The 20,700-nt window shown below is 43.2% G+C and overlaps 1 protein-coding gene across 1 annotated transcript in view; it reads left to right on the forward strand.

Moving 5' to 3' along the window:
• Nucleotides 1-2,149: 2,149 nt before the first annotated feature.
• Nucleotides 2,150-20,700, forward strand: part of LOC115083854 (oocyte zinc finger protein XlCOF6-like) — a 34,871-nt gene continuing 16,320 nt past the window's right edge. The window contains exons 1-2 of the mRNA XM_029587891.1: nucleotides 2,150-2,373; nucleotides 2,936-3,062. Of these exons, the coding sequence (XP_029443751.1) occupies nucleotides 2,317-2,373; nucleotides 2,936-3,062 (184 nt within the window). The 5' untranslated portion in view covers nucleotides 2,150-2,316. The remainder of the gene's footprint in view (nucleotides 2,374-2,935; nucleotides 3,063-20,700) is intronic.

Here is a 20,700-nt window from a genome sequence, read left to right on the forward strand (position 1 = left end):
AATTTGCAGATGATACAAAATTATTCATAGTAGTTAAATCACAAGCAGATTGTGATAAATTGCAGGAAGACCTTGTGAGACTGGAAAATTGGGCATCAAAATGGCAGATGAAATTTAATGTGGATAAGTGCAAGGTGATGCTTATAGGGAAAAATAACCCATGCTATAGTTACACAATGTTAGGTTCCATATTAGGAGTTACCACCCAGGAAAAAGATCTAGGCATCATAGTGGATAATACTTTAAAATTGTCGGCTCAGTGTGCTGCAGCAGTCAAAAAAGCAAACAGAATTTTAGGAATTATTAGGAAGGGAATGGTTAATAAAATGGAAAATATCATAATGCCTCTATATCACTCCATGGTGAGACCACACCTTGAATACTGTGTACAATTCTGGTCGCCTCATCTCAAAAAAGATATATTTGTGATGGAGAAGGTACAGAGAAGGGCGACCAAAATGATAAAGGGGATGGAACAGCTCCCCTATGAGGAAAGGCTGAAGAGGTTAGGGCTGTTCAACTTGGAGAAGAGACAGCTGAGGGGGGATATGATAGAGGTCTTTAAGATCATGAGAGGTCTTGATCGAGTAGATGTGACTCGGTTATTTACACTTTCGAATAATAGAAGGACTAGGAGGCATTCCATGAAGTTAGCATGTAGCACATTTAAGACTAATCGGAGAAAATTCTTTTTCACTCAACGCACAATAAAGCTCTGGAATTTGTTGCCAGAGGGTGTGGTTAGTGCAGTTAGTGTAGCTGGGTTCAAAAAAGGTTTGGATAAGTTCTTGGAGGAGAAGTCCATTAACGGCTATTAATCAAGTTTACTTAGGGAATAGCCACTGCTAATAATTGCATCAGTAGCATGGGATTTTCTTAGTGTTTGGATAATTGCCGGGTTCTTGTGGCCTGATTTGGCCTCTGTTGGAAACAGGATGCTGGGCTTGATGGACCCTTGGTCTGACCCAGCATGGCAATTTCTTATGTTCACTGTGGGATCACTGTTCCAGAGCCTGAGGGACTACAAGCCCAACCGGGCTACTTTCCAGCTCATTACTGCCATCTCTGGTAGTTCACCAATCCTGTATAATAAAAGAACTAAGAGTGTGTGTGTGTGTTCTAAGCTGAACCTGACCTGTGGCCCCTCACGGGACTCCCCCCGTGGGCGTGGTCATCTGCCACAGGTCCAGGGATCCACCCAAAACCCTTACAAATAATAACACTGGCTATGACTATACAGTGAACTACAGTTGTACAGTATAATACTACTCAGTAATTCTCATAGTATGTGCAAAAATGTCTTATATACACACACACAAATTCTGAGACAGAGAAAAAACAGACAAAGCTCAGGCTGGTGTTCAATGCAATTTGCCTCTGAAGAGCGGCCTGTCGCTACAGGATGAGGAAGTGAAGCACATGTCCTGCAGGCCTGGGGAAAGAGGAGACTCCTTTGGCTAATGAGAATCGAAGTGAGAAGAGAGAATGAGAGTGTATGCATGTATGCGTGTATGGAAGAGGGAGAGAAGTGAATGAGTGTATATGTGTGTATGCATGTATGAGTGTATGTGGAAAAGAGAGAGGACTGAGTGTGCATATGTGTGTTTGAGACGTATATGTATGGAAGAGGAAGAGAAGTGAGTATGTATGTAGGGAAAACAGAGAAGTGAGTGCATATATATGTGTGTGGAAGGCGAGAAATGAATGTATGTGTGTGTGTAGAAAAGAGAGAAGAGAGTGTGTATGTGTAAAAAAGGGAGAGAAGTGAAAGTGCATGTATGTGTGTGGACAAGGGAGAGAAGTGTGTGAGAATAAGCACCTATGTGTGTGAGTGAACGTGTGAATGTGCTATTATGTGAGGGAGAATGCTTCTACCGCCCCCCCTTGACAATCTCAGGGTGACAGAAAATTAAATGTTCCCAGGTATGCAAATAAATTACGATGTATGATGCTGATGCTGGCAAAGAAAGAGTACTAAAGGAAGGGGAGAGGAGTGTGATTTGGTAATTTTATCTAAAAGCCCAGACAGAAGCATGAGCCAGTGAATATTCATAAAGAACCTGTAAAGGTTCCAAGCAGCAGTGACAGTGTTCAGTGTAAAGCTCCTCCCCCTCCTGTTTGATGTCATCAGGCTGCGCCCAACAGGAAGGGGAAATGTCGTGCTGGACAGAAACAGAGAAGCACTGTCTTTTCTTCTTTCATTTGCAGAATCTTTAGCCCCAAATCTAAGCTTCTGCCGTCTTTTCTTCTCCCTTCCTTTTACCAGCTCAAACTGTCAGCTCTCCCCCAGCCTGAGAAAGAGCCCACAATTAATGTATGATCCTGAAAGCAGCAAAAGCAGAGACGAAAATGTCTGCAGGAGCTTCTTCTCAGGTAGGAGAATGTCTCCAACGTCCCGCCTTCTCTGTACAAACCCTGCTGCAGCTTTCTAACCTGTAGAGTCAGCCTCACCTTTAATAGGACCCCGAGTGGATCTGGGGTGAGGAAAAGGCACTTTGGGACCCTCCTGAATGTAAGGAGAGAGGTCAGGAGTCAAACAAATTGAGATTCTATGTCCAGGTTCTGTGTATACTCAAAACAATATACCCGTGTACACAATTAAATAACTCAATTTTTATTTCTAAACACTTGCTTTTAAAATACATGAAACATACTAATTACATCAAAACCATTCATACCACTCTCATTCACTCATCTAAACAATGTTACAATGTTAAAATACAACTTAGTTGCATTTTAACTCCCAAATTACACAAATATTGCAACAATCTAGTGTATAACTAGTTTTCAGTTCTTATACTCCTGCTCTGGGACTGCATTATGTGAACTACTTACATCCAGAAAATTCTCCCCTTACTCTGCCAAGCCCCATCCCTGGGAGTTCTGATGGTTGTGTAGAAGAAAGTGTGAAATGCATTTCTGATTTGTGTTTCAGGTCCCAGTGACATTTGAGGATATCACTGTCTGTTTCTCTCAGGAGGAGTGGGAGGATTTAGATGAAGGGCAAAAGGAGCTTTATAAGGAGGTGATGAAGGAGACTTATCAGATGCTCAATTCACTGGGTAAGGGATAATTTTACATATGAGTGTGTCGAGCTTGCTGTTATAGCATATTCTTTTTCTGAGATGTTTATTGTCAAGTTTAGTCTCTGACTGTATTTTGCCATTTTAGTATGTTGCATCCTGATTTGAGTGAATTTCTTATTCAAAGAGGTGTGTAATAAATCCAAATAAATACATTTGTATTAGCAGCCTTAGCACATCATGATAAAGACAGTTCTGAATGCTACCTCTCTCACTTTAAGTCCCATCTAAAAACCCACCTTTTTGAATCTACTTTTAAATCTTTAGCCTGTTGGTTTGCCTTCAGCCTCATTAAATAATTTTAGCAATTGTCTGTTGATCTGTATGTTTGATTTATTAGATTGTAAGCTTCATTGAGCAGGGAATGTCTCTTTTGTACTGTTTGTACAGCTCTGTGTATGTCGGAAGTGTTATATAAATGCAAAGTAGTAGTAGAGGATTTTCTGGTGAGATTTGGTTAAAAAGTGAAAAGTGGGTGCGTGCTGCAAGGATCAGTTTGGGGTTAGTTTAAGCTGTGGTAAAATAGCGTATTTCCCTGGAATTTACTAAACCGCAGAGCCTGAGTGCTACACATTTGTAAATCCTGAATTGCTGCAGCTGGCAAAGAATGTGAGATCTCTGCTCAGGGCAACACTCAATCCCGGCCATGGACTACAATTTAAAGTGTCCACAGGCTGCTATTGAAACCCCCTCCATCCCCAGCTCTTTGGCTTGTGGTGGCATATCCCACTTCCCCCAACTGGCCAGCACATGAATATTCAGTAGCCAGAGTCCCAGTCTTTAGCCCCATACCTGACCTCCAAAACTTGACTAGTGCCTCAAATTTCAAATAGCTATTCTGTCTCTCTTCCCCCTGTTTTTCTTCTACTCCCTCTCTCGTCTTCCTGCAATTTCTAAACCTCCTCCTCTCTTATGTCTTCATTTCTGATCCTCTCTCTCTTACTTAGAGGCGTGCACTGGAGATGTTTTCATTTAATAAATGAACCCAAGAAAATTAAATTTAAAAAAAGAACCAAGAAACCCCAAAACAAATTAAAAATGACCACTCTGGGGCATGTCCCCTTCCTCCTCATCCCCAGTCTTCCTTTACCAGACGTATTTTATTTTAAACACCTCAGACCCTCTCCCCACCCACCAACGTACCCAGACATCCTGCTCAGTGTCTTCCCCATTTGTAGAATCCCCAGTCTCTCCTTCCCCTCCAGGGCCGTTTTTTTGTATGGCAGATATTAATGGTGTAGGCCTCAGGTGAGCCAATGCCATTTTTTATTCTTCATCAGCATTGGGGATTGCTCCTACCCTGTTGAGATCTCACAGAAGAGGTAGGATACTGAGGAGGGCATCCAAAGTTAGGAAGAAAGCGGCAAAGAGGACAGGCAAACAATTTTAATGACAAGGAGTTTTCCATGATTTGATAGCCTAGGGCAGTGGTTCTCAACCTTTTTTCAGCCGGGACACACCTGACAGATGGTTCTCACATGCGTGACACGCTGAACATGTGACCGTCACGGGGCAAAATGTAAATATACATTCTGCATCCTCAGGACCTCCCTCGACCCCCAAAAATGGGTGCAGAGCAGAACTAGGGCATTACCTGTACAGCTCACCATACAAAAAAAGATATTTTGGTTCTGATGACATCTCAGTAAAAGAAAAACAAACTCTCTTTACTGGCAAGCACAATACCCCTCCTTATGAAAAGACAGTAATTTACCACTACAAATATTTAACCAGGCCCTAAACACTAATACGCCTCCTATTAGGAAAACAGAGCAAGCCAAGCTGCTATAGATAGATACCCACTAAGAAATAATTGTTAAACTATACTAATAAATGTTACAAAACAGCTGATGAACAGAATAACATCCAACAATTAAAAACTCATAAAAATTATTAAAAATTGTCCAAATATCAATAAAATATTTCAAAACAGCAGATACATCACATAATACCCAATAATTAAAATGGCAGTCAATCAAGAAAAATAAACTTAAAAAGCTGCCTTACTTACCCTCTCCAGCAACTCTCCTATTCCTTTCCCTTGCAGGCCAATAGCACTCACCAGAAGCAGCAAGGGCTGCTGAAGCTCTGTCCTCACAGTCCTCTTCCTTAGGGCCCACAACCAGTCACAACCAGTCTCTGTCTCACACAGACCAGTAACTTCCCTAACTAGTATCTCTTCCTCACACACACACCAGTCACCTCCCTAACCAGTCTCTGTCTCTCTCACACACACTCACACCAGTCACCTCCCTGACCTGTCTCTCTCACACACACTCACACCAGTCACCTCCCTGACCAGTCTCTGTCTGTCCCACACACACACCAGTCACCTCCCTGACCAGCCTCTGTCCGTCTCACACACACTCACACCAGTCACCTCCCTGACCAGTCTCTCTCTCTCACACACACACACACACCAGTCAGCTCCCTGACCAGTCTCTTTCCCTCTCACATACACACACACGTCACCTCCCTGACCAGTCTCTGTCTTTCACACACACACACACACACACACCAGTCACCTCCCTGACCAGTCTGTATTTCACACACACACACACACACACACACACACACACACACACACACCAGTCTCCTCCCGGACCAGTCTCTGTCTCTCTCTCACACACACACACACCCCAGTCACCTCCCTGACCAGTTTCTGTCTCACACACACACACCAGTCACCTCCCTGACCAGTCTGTCTCTCACACACACACACCAGTCACCTCCCTGACCAGTCTCTGTCTTTCACACACACACACACACTCACACACACACACACCAGTCACCTCCCTGACCAGTCTCTGTCTTTCACACACACACACACCAGTCACCTCCCTGACCAGTCTGTCTTTCACACACACACACACACACACACACACACACACCAGTCACCTCCCTGACCAGTCTGTCTTTCACACACACACACACCAGTCACCTCCCTGACCAGTCTGTCTTTCACACAGACACACACACACACACACACACACACAACAGTCTCCTCCCGGACCAGTTTCTGTCTCACACACACACCAGTCACCTCCCTAACCAGTCTGTCTTTCACACACACACACACCAGTCACCTCCCTGACCAGTCTGTCTTTCACTCACACACACACACACACACACACAGACACACACACACACACACACACACACAACAGTCTCCTCCCGGACCAGTTTCTGTCTCACACACACACACACCCCAGTCACCTCCCTGACCAGTTTCTGTCTCACACACACACACCAGTCACCTCCCTGACCAGTCTGTCTCAATCACACACATGCTCTGTCACTTGCATACAAGCTAACACATACTCTGTCACTTACAACCACTCACACACATACTGCCACTCATGCACCCATTGTACCACACACACACACAAGCTCTCACTCACCAGGCACTCATTCTACCACATACACACACAAATCTGCCATTCACACACCCAGGCATGCATTCTAACACACACACACACACACACACACAAAGCTGCCACTCAAGCATCCATTGTACCACACACAGACTGCCACTCATGCACCCAGGCACCCATTGTACCACACACACACAGACTGCCACTCATGCACCCATTGTACCACACATACACAAAGCTGCCACTCACGCACCCAGACACCCATTCTACCACTCACACACACACACAAAGCTCCCACTCATGCACCCAGGCACCCATTCTACCACACACATACAAGCTCACATGGAGCCTCTTCTCATTGTTTGGCCCAATAAACCTGGCCTCCGCTTCTCAGCCGCCTCTGGCCTGACCTCCGGCGGCGTGCAAATTCTCTCTAGCCACCTCCCGCGGTGAGCAGGGTCTCTCCTTTCTTCGGTCCCGCTGGTGGCGGCACGCAGGCCTCTCTTCTCTTCGGCCCTGCCGGCCTGGCCTCCCGCGGTGGTGCGCAGCGTTTCTCCAGTCTTCAACCCCACTCCTAGGGAGAAGGGAAGCACAAGCGGGGCAGTGGAACACCGGGAGCCACGACACACCTGCCGGTGCTTGGCGACACACTGGTGTGTCGCGACACACCGGTTGAGAACCGCTGGCCTAGGGAATACTCGGTCAGAGGATGTCAGATTTGTGCCTGTGGGGCTTAGTATGGACCCGTCATCCTTTTCCTGAGTGGAATTTTCCAGAGACTACAGACTTTTCTACAGGGGCACCCTTCAGAGTCAGTGACGCCATCTAAATCAGGGTCATGTACTCGGGGTCCTCACTTATCCGCTACTGCGTGTGAGTGCCGCAGTGCAGCAGTCCCCCTGATGATCCAGAGGATGTGGTTAAAGATGACTCTTGACGGTGATTTGGGTTTCTCCCTTATGAAAGATGGGGAAAGTCCCTCAGATTTAGAGCTACATAGAACTCTGCTCCGTTTCTTTCATAGAGATAAGTTGTTAAGTCTGTTAATGCAGGCTTTGAAGACACTCGGTGTGGATGGGAGTGACTCTATGGGTGCACAGAAGAAGAACCCCATATTGGTCACCCTATGCAAAGCATCATGTTTCTTTTCCCTCCTGCAGGCAATTTAAGAGATGATTGACCTTGAATGGAGTGCACCAGAGTCAAGTTGGTTTTTTTTGTAATTTAAAGTTTATTGAACATTAACATAAACATACAAGTTAAAAATGTTTCAATATTCATGACCATGTTAGCATAACAACATCAGTTTGCTAATGCACAACGTATAGTAACAATAAACTTCTATCACCAATTTGGAATTGTGTGTTCATTTATGTTTGTTCATTTATGTTTTACCTCCCACCCCTCTCCGCTCCTCCCATTTCAGAGTCAAGTTTTAAAAGGGGATGCACTCTGGCGGGTTTGTATCCCTCGGATCCGAAGGCAAGAATCCATGGGTCCTCAACCTCAACAGGTTGCTTCTGTGATAGCAGCTAGATGTCAGCTGTGGCTGCAAAATTGGTCAGCGGACACAGTTTCTAAGTCCAGTCTCACAAGGTTACCCTTTAAGGGTTCTGTTTTATTTGGCAATGAGTTGGAGAAGCTGACAAATAGATGGGGGGAATCCCAAGTCTCTTGTTTGCTGGAGGATAAGAAGCTTGCTTCACATCCTTTTCGGGCAAGTGGCTGCTGTAGAGTCTACAAGCGTTTTCGTAGGGGATTGACTACTTGGAGAACCCGTAATTTAGTAGGTCTTGGTCCCTTTGCCCCAGAAAGCCTTGGAAGGATGAGGGATCCAGGAGCGGAGCCTCTCTATCTTCACAATGAAGGTATGTAGACTCACCAGCTGGTGCAGGGGATAGGTGGGTGTCTATCTCGCTTTTATCAGAGGTGGGTCCAGATTACGTTGGACCAATGGGTCCTGGAAGTGATAACAGACAGCAATGCTCTAGAATTCCTTTGCATTCCCCCAAATGCCTTTATGATTTTCCATGCAATTACTTACAGAAGAGGGTGGCAGTGGAGACTACCTTAAAGAGGCTGTTGGATTTGAAGGCCATAATTCCTGTTCCTGAATCACAAGAAATTACGGCCACTATTCCATTAATTTTGTCGTACCCAAGAAAGAAGGGTCCTTTTGACCCATCCTGGATCTCAAAGGACTCAATCGGCATTTGCTAGTGGCTTATTTCCGAATATAGAATCTGCGCTTTGTAATAATGGCAGTAGAATCAGGGGAATATCTCGCGTCTCTGGATCTGATGGAAGCGTATCTGCATATTCCCATTCACGGGAAACATCAATTGTTCCTGTGGTTTACTGTTCTGGGATGTCTTTACCAGTTTCAGGCCCTGCCCTTCGGGCTGGCCACTGTTCCCAGGACCTTCTCCAAGGTCATGTTTATGGTTGCGGCATCCTTGCGCAAGGACTACATCCTGGTTCATCCTTATCTGGAGAACTGGTTGATTTGGGCCGAGAGGGTGGAAGAGAGTCAACTGACTTCTCACAAGGTGGTCTCCTTACTGCAAGAATTAGGCTGGATGGTGTACTTGGCCAAGAGCAACTTACAGTCCTCTCAAATGCTAGAGTATCTCGGCATTTGTTTCAAAATGAAGCAGGGCAGAGTGTTTCTGCCAGAGACTCGCATTCAGACCAAGTTCAAACCCCGAGAAGGACTGTTCACCTGACAGTGTGGTCTTATCTACAGGTTCTGGGTTTGATGGCAGCCATGTTAGAGATTGTCCCCTGGACGAGGGCAACATGTGGCCTCTTCAACGTATGTTGCTTTCCCAGTGGAGTCGCAGTCATAGGACTACTTGGTGAGACTTCACGTGCCATTGGAGGTGAGCGTCCAGTTGCGGTGGTGCTTACAGGCAGATCATCTCAGGAAACACCAGATTGGTTAGTGCTCATGACAGATGTGAGCATTCTTGGTTGGGGGGCTCACTATCAGGAGTTGCTGGTACAAGATCACTGGAATGCCGAGGAATGGCAATGGTGTATCAATCGATTCGAAGCACGGTCAGTTCAGCTGGTGTGCTTGAGTTTCGCCGAGCATCTAGAGGCTCAGGTGGTCAGGATAATGTCAGACAATGCAACATCAGTGGTCTACATCAATCATCAAGGCAGAAGCCAACAGGTGTCGGAGGAGATAGATGTGCTCATGTTATGGGCAGAGGAACATCTTGTCTCATTCACCTCCCATATTGCCGGAAAGGACAATATAAGGGCCAAGTTTCTCAGCAGGCATAGCTTGGACCCAGGAGAGTGAGAGTTAGCGGACGAAGCCTTTCAACTCATAGTGGAGCACTGGGGTCGCCCGTCTCTGGATTTACTGGCGATCTCTGGCAATGTGAAGGTTCTGTGGTTCTTCAATCACAGAAGGGATCTGAAAGAACTTGGTATCGATGCTCTTGTCCAGGTGTGGCCGTGCGGCAAGCTGTTATATGACTTCCCACACTGGCCTTTGATAGGCAGGATTGTTTGAAAGATTGCAAGTCAAACTGAAACCATACTTTTGGTGGCTCCAGATTGGCCCCAGAGGCTGTGGTATGTTGATTTGCAGAGAATGCTGGTAAACAGTCCTCTCAAACTTCTACTCCAAAAGGATCTGTTGTGGCAGGGCCCTATTCTATATGACAGTTCAGGTTGATTTCGTCTTACAGTTTGGCCCTTGAGAGGGCTAGGTTATTGAAGCATGGATATTCTGCTACATTGATTTCCACTTTGTTTTGAGCCAGAAACTTTTCTACGTCTCTGGCTTATGTTAGAGTTTGGAGAGTTTTCAAGTATTGGTGTGAGGAGTGAGATTCTCAGAGTGGAAGTTCCTTTAATTTTGAAATTTTTGCAAGACGGATTGCATAAAGGCTTGGCCCTTAACACCTTAAAGGTTCAAGTGGCAGCTCTCGCTTGTTATAGGGGGCGAGTCAATGGTGGGTCTTTGTCTTCCCATCCAGATGTGTCCCAGTTCTTGAAGGGAATTAAGTATCTTCATCCTCCATTGTGGCTACCAATGTCTCTGTGCGACCTTAATCTGGTCCTAAATTGTTTGGCATGTCCTACGTTTCAGCCACTACATGGCCTCTCCTTGCGGCTGCTTACCTTGAAGTCTGTTTTTCTCATGGCATTCTGTTCCACATGTCTGGTTTCTGAATTGCAGGCTCTTTCTTGATGTGAGTCTTTCTGTGTGTGGTCCCGGGGGCGGTACAGCTCCAGATGGTGCCTTCCTGTTTGCCAAAAGTGGTTTCAGAATTTCATTTGAATCAGTCTATTTCCCTGCCCACGTTGGATAAGTGTGAGTATCGTCTTTTGCATACCTTGAATGTCAAGCAGCATCTAATGCGATTCTTGGAGGTTATAAATCTGTCCGGAAGTCTAATCAGCTGTTTGCCCTTCATGGTGGAGGTGAACCAGTGACATGAGCAAGTGTAGCCCGTTGGGTTAAGGAAGTTATCACAGCTGCCTATGTGGATGCCGAGATTTCTCTGCTAAATCAGGTTAGACCGCATTCCAGGAGGGTTCAGGCAGTATCGAGGGCAGAGAATTGTCTCCTGACGAAATTTGCCAAGCGGCAACATGGTCATCCTTACACACGTTTTTCCCCAAGCATTACTGCTTGGACGTTCAGGCTCAGGAGGACGCCGCCTTCACACGGTCGGTGTTGATTGGACCGCGGACAGCCTCCCGCTGTGTTCAGGAGTAGCTTTGGTACATGCCTGAGTGCAAAGGAAGGAGAAATTACTACATACCTGATACTTTCCTTTCCTCTAATGAAGGCAGGCCAATCCCTGCCCTGCCCTCTGCTGCTGATTTTGGCCTTTGGTTCGCCTTTTAGGTGCGGACATTGCAGAGTGTTGATCCTTCTATTCGTTGGAGGACTGGTGTCTTAATCAGTCCCTCAGTTTAGTGAATGTTTATTTCTTTTCTCTGAGCTCAGTGTTCCCTATTGGTTGGAAGCATGAGTGGTTAATTGTTATTAGTCCTGTTCATTTATAATCAGTTTGGCCACAGTTTTGGCTTTTCCAGAGAATACTGGTAGGCTGATGGGGCAGGGCTATATGTCTGTGACGTCAGTTGTTACTCTTTCTTCTTCTGCTGGTTAGAGGTGCACTACACACTTGTGGGGACTGGCCTGCCTTCATTAGAGGAAAGGAAATTATTTATTTATTTATTTATTTTTAGTTTTTATAAACCGACGTTCCTGTATAATATACATATCACACCGGTGTACAAGGAAGTTAAACTGTCGCCTCGGGGGCGGCTTACATTGTAACAATTAACAGAGAAACATAAAGGAGCTTAATGGAGCATAAATGAATTTAGGGGAGTTAGTAATTTGTCCTTTTGTGTTGAATTGTGCTGTCGATTAGAGGACACGAATGGGCATTATAGTTTCAAATATTTGTGTTAAATGTAAGATTCATAAGAGCACACTGCCCCATAATTTCTTGCTTTGTGTGATTATATGCTTTAGAGATAAGGTACTAATGGCTGTACAGCTTTTTTAGGGAGTCTATTTTGTTGGGGGAAACGACCTGGGTAATGACTGTCCAGAGGACTTTTTTAATGTGCTCAAATAGCCCTTTTATTAGCAAAATTAGTTATATTGGATTTCTGGATGTACTTGTGTGGAAGCAGATGGAAGAAATGGATTGTAAATTTTCTCATAAACATCTTCACAGGATTAGACAGGAGTTTACGAAACATTTGTTTTGATACTGTTTACATAAAGCATGTCTGTGGTGTGGTGTATGGGTATATGAATAGTTATCTATCCTGCAATGTTGCTCTCTGCTTCGAAGGAGAGGGGAGGGGCTAAAAGGAAAGAGAAATTTGAAAAATCCATAAACTGCTATTATGGTAATTAATAAGCAGTAAAAGCTTGTGATTTATCTAAAGTTTGCCAGGCACTTGTGACTTGGGTTTGTGTTTTTAATAGTAAGGCAGCAAATAAACAGAAATTTGTATTTTTAAATAGGCAGTCAGTAAGGCAGCTAGTAAGCAGTAGTTAGTGTGTTTGTATACTAAAAAAGAAAAATAGCCAGAAGCTAGAAATAAGCTAGGAGCAGTGTATACCTAAGTAAAAAGGTTGAAAAGTTCAGTTACTCATCTTGGAAAAGTGTTGAGGTAGTGTGATTTGGTTTGATTAGTTACCAACATTTCTTAATCAAGAGAGCAGTGAGTCACTCTGCTGACTAACTGAAGTTAGACTGTTTGTATTTCACAACCCTCCCACCCACCCCTAGCTCATCCTTTAATTTATAGGCAGGTGCCACTTAAAAAAACAAAACACCAAAATAAGGGGAATGGAACAGCTCCCCTATGAGGAAAGACTAAAGAGGTTAGGACTTTTCAGCTTAGAGAAGAGACGGCTGAGGGGGGATATGATAGAGGTGTTTAAAATCATGACAGGTCTAGAACGGGTAGATGTCAATCGGTTATTTACTCTTTCGGATAGTAGAAAGACTAGGGGGCACTCCATGAAGTTAGCATGGGGCACATTTAAAACTAATCGGAGAAAGTTCTTTTTTACTCAACGCACAATTAAACTCTGGAATTTGTGGTTAGTGCAGTTAGTATAGCTGTGTTTAAAAAAGGATTGGATAAGTTCTTGGAGGAGAAGTCCATTACCTGCTATTAAGTTCACTTAGAGAATAGCCACTGCCATTAGCAATGGTTACATGGAATAGACTTAGTATTTGGGTACTTGCCAGGTTCTTATGGCCTGGATTGGCCATTGTTGGAAACAGGATGCTGGGCTTGAGGGACCCTTGGTCTGACCCAGTATGGCATGTTCTTATGTTCTTAGTCACTCAGCAGTGCATGGTTTGGAGAGAGGTATCTTCAAAGGATACTAATGATGCATTAAAATTAGGGCATCCCGACAGTGAGGTTCCAATTATAAGAAAAGTAGTCCAATTAAAAGAAAAACTCAGCTGAGCTAAAAAGTTCTAACATATCCCTATCAATTAAAAAGCAGAATGAAAAAACAAACTTTGAAATGTTTGTATGCTAATACCAGAAATCTAAGAAGTAAGATGGGAGAATTAGAATGTATAGCAGTGAATGATGACATAGACTTAATTGGCATCTCAGAGACATGGTGGAAAGAGGATAACCAATGGGACAGTGCTATACCGGGGTACAAATTATATCGCAATGACAGAGAGGAGCACCCAAGAGGCGGTGTGGCGCTTTATGTCCGGGATGGCATAGAGTCCAACAGGATAAACATCCTGCATGAGACTAAATGCACAATTGAATCTTTATGGGTAGAAATCCCTTGTGTGTCGGGGAAGACTATAGTGATAGGAGTATACTACTGTCCACCTGATCAAGATAGTGAGACTGATAGTGAAATGCTAAGAGAAATTAGGGAAGCTAACCAAATTGGTAGTGCGGTAATAATGGGAGGCTTCAATTACCCCAATATTGACTGGGTAAATGTATCATCGGTACATGCTAGAGATATAAAGTTCCTGAATGGAATAAATGACATTTTTATGGAGCAATTGGTCCAGGAACCGACAAGAGAGGGAGCAATTTTAGATCTAATTCTCAGTGGAGCACAGGACTTGGTGAGAGAGGTAACGGTGGTGGGGCCGCTTGGCAATAGTGATCATAATATGATCAAATTTGAATTAATGACTGGAAGGGGGACAGTAAGCAAATCCACGGCTCTCGTGCTAAACTTTCAAAAGGGAAATTTTGATAAAATGAGAAAAATTGTAAGAAAAAACTGAAAGGAGCAGCTACAAAGGTAAAAAGTGTGCAAGAGGTATGGTCATTGTTAAAAAATACCATCCTAGAAGCACAGTCCAAATGATTTCCACACATTAAGAAAGGTGGAAAGAAGGCAAAACGATTACCGGCATGGTTAAAAGGGGAGGTGAAAGAAGCTACTTTAGCCAAAAGATCTTCATTCAAAAATTGGAAGAAGGATCCAACAGAAGAAAATAGGATAATGCATAAGCGTTGGCAAGTTAAATGTAAGACATTGATAAGACAGGCTAAGAGAGAATTTGAAAAGAAGTTGGCCGTAGATGCAAAAACTCACAATAAAAGCTTTTTTAAATATATCCAAAGCAGAAAGCCTGTGAGGGAGTCAGTTGGACCGTTAAGATGATTGAGGGGTTAAAGGGGCACTTAGAGAAGATAAGGCCATCGCGGAAAGACTAAATGATTTCTTTGCTTCAGTGTTTACTAAAGAGTATGTGTTGTGTCCGTCGCTGTCTGCCCACCTTACCTCGTTGGCGATTCCCTTCGGGGTTGATGGAAGACTAGCTGCTGCGGCGTTTCCAGGCCGTCCTCCTCCGGCATTCCCAGACCGGCTCGATGCTGCTGGCCGCCATGTCGACCAGATGCCTAAGGGCGTGCGCACACGGCCCGACTGATGTACCAGCGTTGGCGCGAACCTCAGGGGCGTCCCCCTGAGATGACGTCACCAGCTCCAGATATTTAAGGTCTCAGTTTTCGCTAACAAGACGAGTTATCAAGGGATTCGTTTACCTAGCTACCTCCTGGTCGCTGCAGATGGGATTCGCTCTCTGCAACCCTAGCTCTTCTGCCTCCTCGGACTTCATTAGAGGTACCCGCTCCTCGGGGGCCTCACTCTCTCTTTTTCTTTTCAGGTCGCAGTCCGGAACCGGTACTCGCTCCTCGAGGGCCCACGTCCCGGACTTGCTCCTGAATACCTCTTCTGCTAAGAAGTCATCGCTGCTTACAACATTAAGTGAGTTTCCATCTATCTCTCAGAGCTTTCCCTGGGTCCAGGTACTCGCTCCTCGAGGGCCTAATGCATACCATCTCCTGGGCTGCCTCAAGAGACTATTGTATGAGTGTTACCATCAAGGACTTGTTCCAGAACTCTGCATATACTGCCTACTCACTTTCTTAGTTTCTCTACAGCTCAGCCACCCTGGGATCGCTATTACAATACCTGAGGGACTACAGCTCAGCCGGGCGCTTCCAGCTCACTACTGCCACCTCTGGTGGTTTACTATATTGTCTAATAAAAGAACTAGTAGCCACACGCCGGGTACTTTGTCCCATGTCTTCTGGACTTGTCCACCAGTTCGGAAGTTTTGGGGGGCTATCGCTGATTATCTAGCCGATTTGCTAGATGTAGCATTCCCGATTACCCCTTTATGGTTATTATTTGGGTGTATATCGCCCATTCGGATTAGAGAGCCTGGCACGCGGATGCTCCTTCGGAAAGCTTGCCTGGTGGGGAAAAAAATTATTTTATCTGAATGGCGTACGACTGAAGCGCCATCTTTTTGGGCATGGAGGAATAGTTTCCATGCCATGATGTCCATGGAAAGGATGGCATCTCGTCAGTCCCCGCACACCAGGAAACAATTTCTTAAGGTGTGGCAGCCCTATATTCAAACACTCCCACACAACATCCGGAGTCTACTAATTAATGATTGACTGTAAAAACCTTGGTTGGGTATGTCTTGTGCAATTGGTTTGGAGGTGATATTCTTGAACATGCTAGTGACACTTCAGTTTTGGGCGGGGTGGGAGGAGGGTGGAGGGGGGACTCAGTTTATGGGTACCAATGTGTTAAAAGTTTTTCTGAGAAGGGTTCAGGAACCAGCCCGACTCAGTGTTGTTATAATCTGTTTATTCAAAACAATAAAAACGTTTCAACATATAAAAGAACTAGTGTGTGTCTGTCTCCTACACTAAGCCTGACCAGTGGTCCCTCTTGGGATTTCCCCTGAGGGCGTGGTCACCTGCCACTGGTCCAAGGATCCACCCACAACTATTCTAAATAACAACAGATTGCTAAACTACCAGCTATAACAACAGAGCTTTCTGACAGATTGCTAACTCCCAGCTTTCTCTACAGAGCTTTGTTAACAGATTGCTAACTCCTCATGGAGAACACATCAGTATGTTGGGGAGATAACCGTTCCAGAGAAGGTTTTCATGGGTAATGATTCAGATGGACTAAAGCAAATCACGGTGAACCTAGAAGATGTGGTAGGCCTGATTGATAAACTGAAGAGTAGTAAATCACCTGGACTGGATGGTATACACCCCAGGGTTCTAAAGGAACTCAAAAATGAAATTTCAGACCTATTAGTAAAAATTTGTAACCTATCATTAAAAACATCCATTGTACCTTAAGACTGGAGGATAGCTAATGTAACCCCAATATTTAAAAAGGGCTCCAGGGGCGATCCGGAAACTACAGACCGGTTACCCTGACTTCAGTGCCAGGAAAAATAGTGGAAAGTGTTCTAGGTATCAAAATCACAGAACATATAGAAAGAACAAAGTCAGCATGGCTTTACCCAAGGTAAGTCTTGCCTCACAAATCTGCTTCACTTTTTTGAAGGAGTTAATAAACATATGGATAAAGGTGAACCGGTAGATGTAGTGTACTTGGATTTTCAGAAAGCGTTTGATAAAGTTCCTCATGAGAGGCTTCTAGGAAAAGTAAAAAGTCATGGTATAGGTGGCGATGTCCTTTCATGGATTACAAACTGGCTAAAAGACAGGAAACAGAGTAGGATTAAATGGACAATTTTCTCAGTGGAAGGGAGTGGGCAGTGGAGTGCCTCAGGGATCTGTATTGGGACCCTTACTTTTCAATATATTTATAAATGATCTGGAAAGAAATACGACGAGTGAGGTAATCAAATTTGCAGATGATACAACATTGTTCAGAGTAGTTAAATCACAAGCACATTGTGATAAATTGCAGGAAGACCTTGTGAGACTGGAAAATTGGGCATCGAAATGGCAGATGAAATTTAATGTAGATAAATGCAAGGTGATTCATATAGGGAAAAATAACCCATGCTATAGTTACACAATTTATTTATTTATTTATTTATTTATTTATTTAGAAACTTTTATATACAGATGAACGTTGGGAACATCTCATCGGTTCACAATAAACGCAGTGCAGCTAAAAGAGCTTTACAGTAAAACAAGGAACAGAGCACATAAGTTTAACAGCGAACTAGGGGTCATAAGGAACAAGGATAAAACTGAACGATTACAAAATATGTGGCAAGAAATATAACTAATTACAGGAGGAATGTCATAACATTCAGAGGTGAATAGGCGTTAGAGGTGGAAGAGGGCTGTTAGGAGTATGCCTGTTTGAAGAGGCAAGTTTTCAGGTTCTGTTTAAATTTTTTTGGGCATGATTTTTTTGGGCACAATCGTCGGTTCAGTGTGCTGCGGCAGTCAAAAATGCAAACAATGTTGGGAATTATTAGGAAGGGAATGGTGAATAAAATGGAAAATGTCATAATGCCTCTGTATCGCTCCATGGTGAGACCGCACCTTGAATACTGTGTACAATTCTGGTCGCCGCATCTCAAAAAAGATATAATTGCGATGGAGAAGGTACAGAGAAGGGCGACCAAAATGATAAGGGGAATGGAACAGCTCCCCTATGAGGAAAGACTAAATAGGTTAGGACTTTTCAGCTTGGAGAAGAGATGGCTGAGGGGGGAAATGATAGAGGTGTTTAAAATCATGAGAGGTCTAGAACGGTAGATGTGACTCAGTTATTTAGTCTTTTAGATAATAGAAAGACCAGGGGGCACTCCATGAAGTTAGCATGTGGCACATTTAAAAAAAAAAAAAAACTAATCAGAAAAAGTTCTTCTTCACTCAAGGCACAATTAAACTCTGGAATTTGTTGCCAGAGGACGTGGTTAGTTCAGTTAGTATAGCTGTGTTTAAAAAAGGATTGGATAAGTTCTTGGAGGAGAAGTCCATTACCTGCTGTTAATTAAGTTGACTTAGAAAATAGCCACTGCTATTACTAGCAACGGTAACGTGAAATAGACTTAGTTTTTGGGTACTTGCCAGGTTCTTATGGCCTGGATTGGCCACTGTTGGAAACAGGATGCTGGGCTTTATGGACCCTTGGTCTGACCCAGTATGGCATGTTCTTATATTCTTATGTTCTTATTTGGAAGCCCAATCATCCAGTCTTGCAAGGTCCTCCTGCAATTCATCACAGTCCATTTGAGATTTAACTACTCTGCATAATTTAGTGTCATCCGTAAATTTGATCAACTCACTCGTACCCCTTACCAGATCATTTATAAATATATTAGAAAGCACTGGTCCAAGTACCGATCCCTGAGGCACTCCACTGTTTACCTTTTTCCAGTGTGAAAATTGACCATTTAATCCTACTCTCCTGTCTTTTAACCAACTTGCAATCCACAAAAGGACATCACTTCCTATCTCATGACTTTTTAGTTTTCTTAGAAGCCTCTCATGCTGGATTTTGTTGAGCACCACCTGAAAATCCAAATACATCACATCTACTGGTTCACCTTTGTCTACATGTTTATTCTCATTTGTGAGGCAAGACTTCGCTTGGGTAAATCCATGTTGGCTGTGTCCCATCAAACCATGTCTATCTAAATGTTTTGTGATTTTATTCTTTATAACAGTTTCCATGATTTTTCCTGGCACTGAAGTCAGGCTCACGGGTCTATAGTTTCCTGGATCACCCTGGATCCCTTTTTCAATATAGGGGTTACATTGGCCATCTTCCAGTCTTCTGGTACATTGGATGATTTTAATGATAGGTTATAAATTAATTGAAATAGGTCTGAAATTTCATTTTTTTAGTTCTTTCAGAACCCTGGGGTCTAAACCATCCAGTCCAAGTGATTTACTATTCTTCAGTTTGTCAATCAGGTGTACCGTATCTTCCATGTTCACCGTGATTTGGTTCAGTTGATCTGAATCATCACCCATGAAAACCTTCTCCGGAACGGGTATCCCTTCAATTTAGTCTTCAGGCCTGTAAGACAGCTGTATTATTCTCTATATAATATAATTTTGTGTAACATGCTTGCACATCTTTTTTTTTTTTTACTGTACATATTTCCCTGACTTTAATATCAGCCAGATAGCTGTAATTATCTCATACAATCCAGAAACAAAAAAAAAGACCTAATTACAGCCTTTGCCAAACAATGACCAAAACCATCAACATCAAGCAGTGTAATCAAGGCAGATAAAAAGGGGGAGAAGAGAGAAGGGGGGAGGCTGTGATGAGTCAGATGTCAGGTTTGAAAACTTTCTGTAATACTGTGACATGTATCTCAAATATAGTATTATTAGTATTCTTCCTCTATTCTCTTCTGTACACACTTCTCAAGGAAACTGAACTCAGAACCTTGCATGTCATCACCCATAATGATAAGATTGTATGATGACCTTCAATTTAAGGAAATTTTACCCCGCATCCTATTCAGCTTTTGCGCCATATATGATCACAATCTAGATCAAACAGCGGCATATGTGCCAGTTAATCTTTCCCTCTTTCTGCTCATCCTGATTCATCTTATTAGGCACTTTGACTTCTGTCTGCACTTGTCAGTGCTTATGCTCTTTCCTGTTTTCTTCATTTGGATCCCTTTTCCATTTCCTAAAAGATGTTCTTTTAGCTATTTTATCCTCTTTCACGTCACCTTTTAACCATGCCGGTAGTCGTTGAACCTTCCTTCCACTTTTTCTAATGAGTGGAATACATCTTGTCTGAGCTTCCAAGATTGTATTGTTAAACAATGATATATACCAGATTTAAGGGGTCTGCACTCACTTTACTGGATTTCTATAAATGAAGGTGTGATATTTATTAAAGAACATTGTTTACAATCCAATTGTATGGAGTAAGATGCTAAAATAAGTTAAATTGCAGCTCTGTTCCCCGACACGGATTGTGTTTCACTAATGCTGCATTGGGAGGAACAAATAGGTGCATCTCTAGAAAGAAACCAAAATACAAAGAGTTAAAAAATTGGACATTTCATATAACAAAGATAATTACATATGCAAACCACAAAAAATGGTGGGATAGCAGAAGAGGTTAAAAGCCCAAGATAAGGATAAATTCAACATAGGACATAATAAATATTATGAACAAAAATATAGGTTAAACAGACAAGTATATAAACAAGTATACTGCCTAATATTAAAGCATAGATATAGGACAAAACTGTAGGTATGTACCCAAGACTAGTAACAGAGAAGGTCAAAGTTGCATTTCAGGTGAAAACTGTTGTAGAAAGAGTATTGCTGTAGTTATATTACAGGAAAAAAATTAAAGGAAAAACATTTTTACTTTTGAGAGAAGGGGGTTAGAAATTTGCAAGAAAAAAGAAGCCAAATCAACTTAATAAACGGTGACAGCTTAGTGGAATGACTGT

This window comes from Rhinatrema bivittatum, chromosome 2 (genome assembly GCF_901001135.1).
Source record: "Rhinatrema bivittatum chromosome 2, aRhiBiv1.1, whole genome shotgun sequence".
NCBI classification, from domain to species: Eukaryota; Metazoa; Chordata; class Amphibia; order Gymnophiona; family Rhinatrematidae; genus Rhinatrema; species Rhinatrema bivittatum.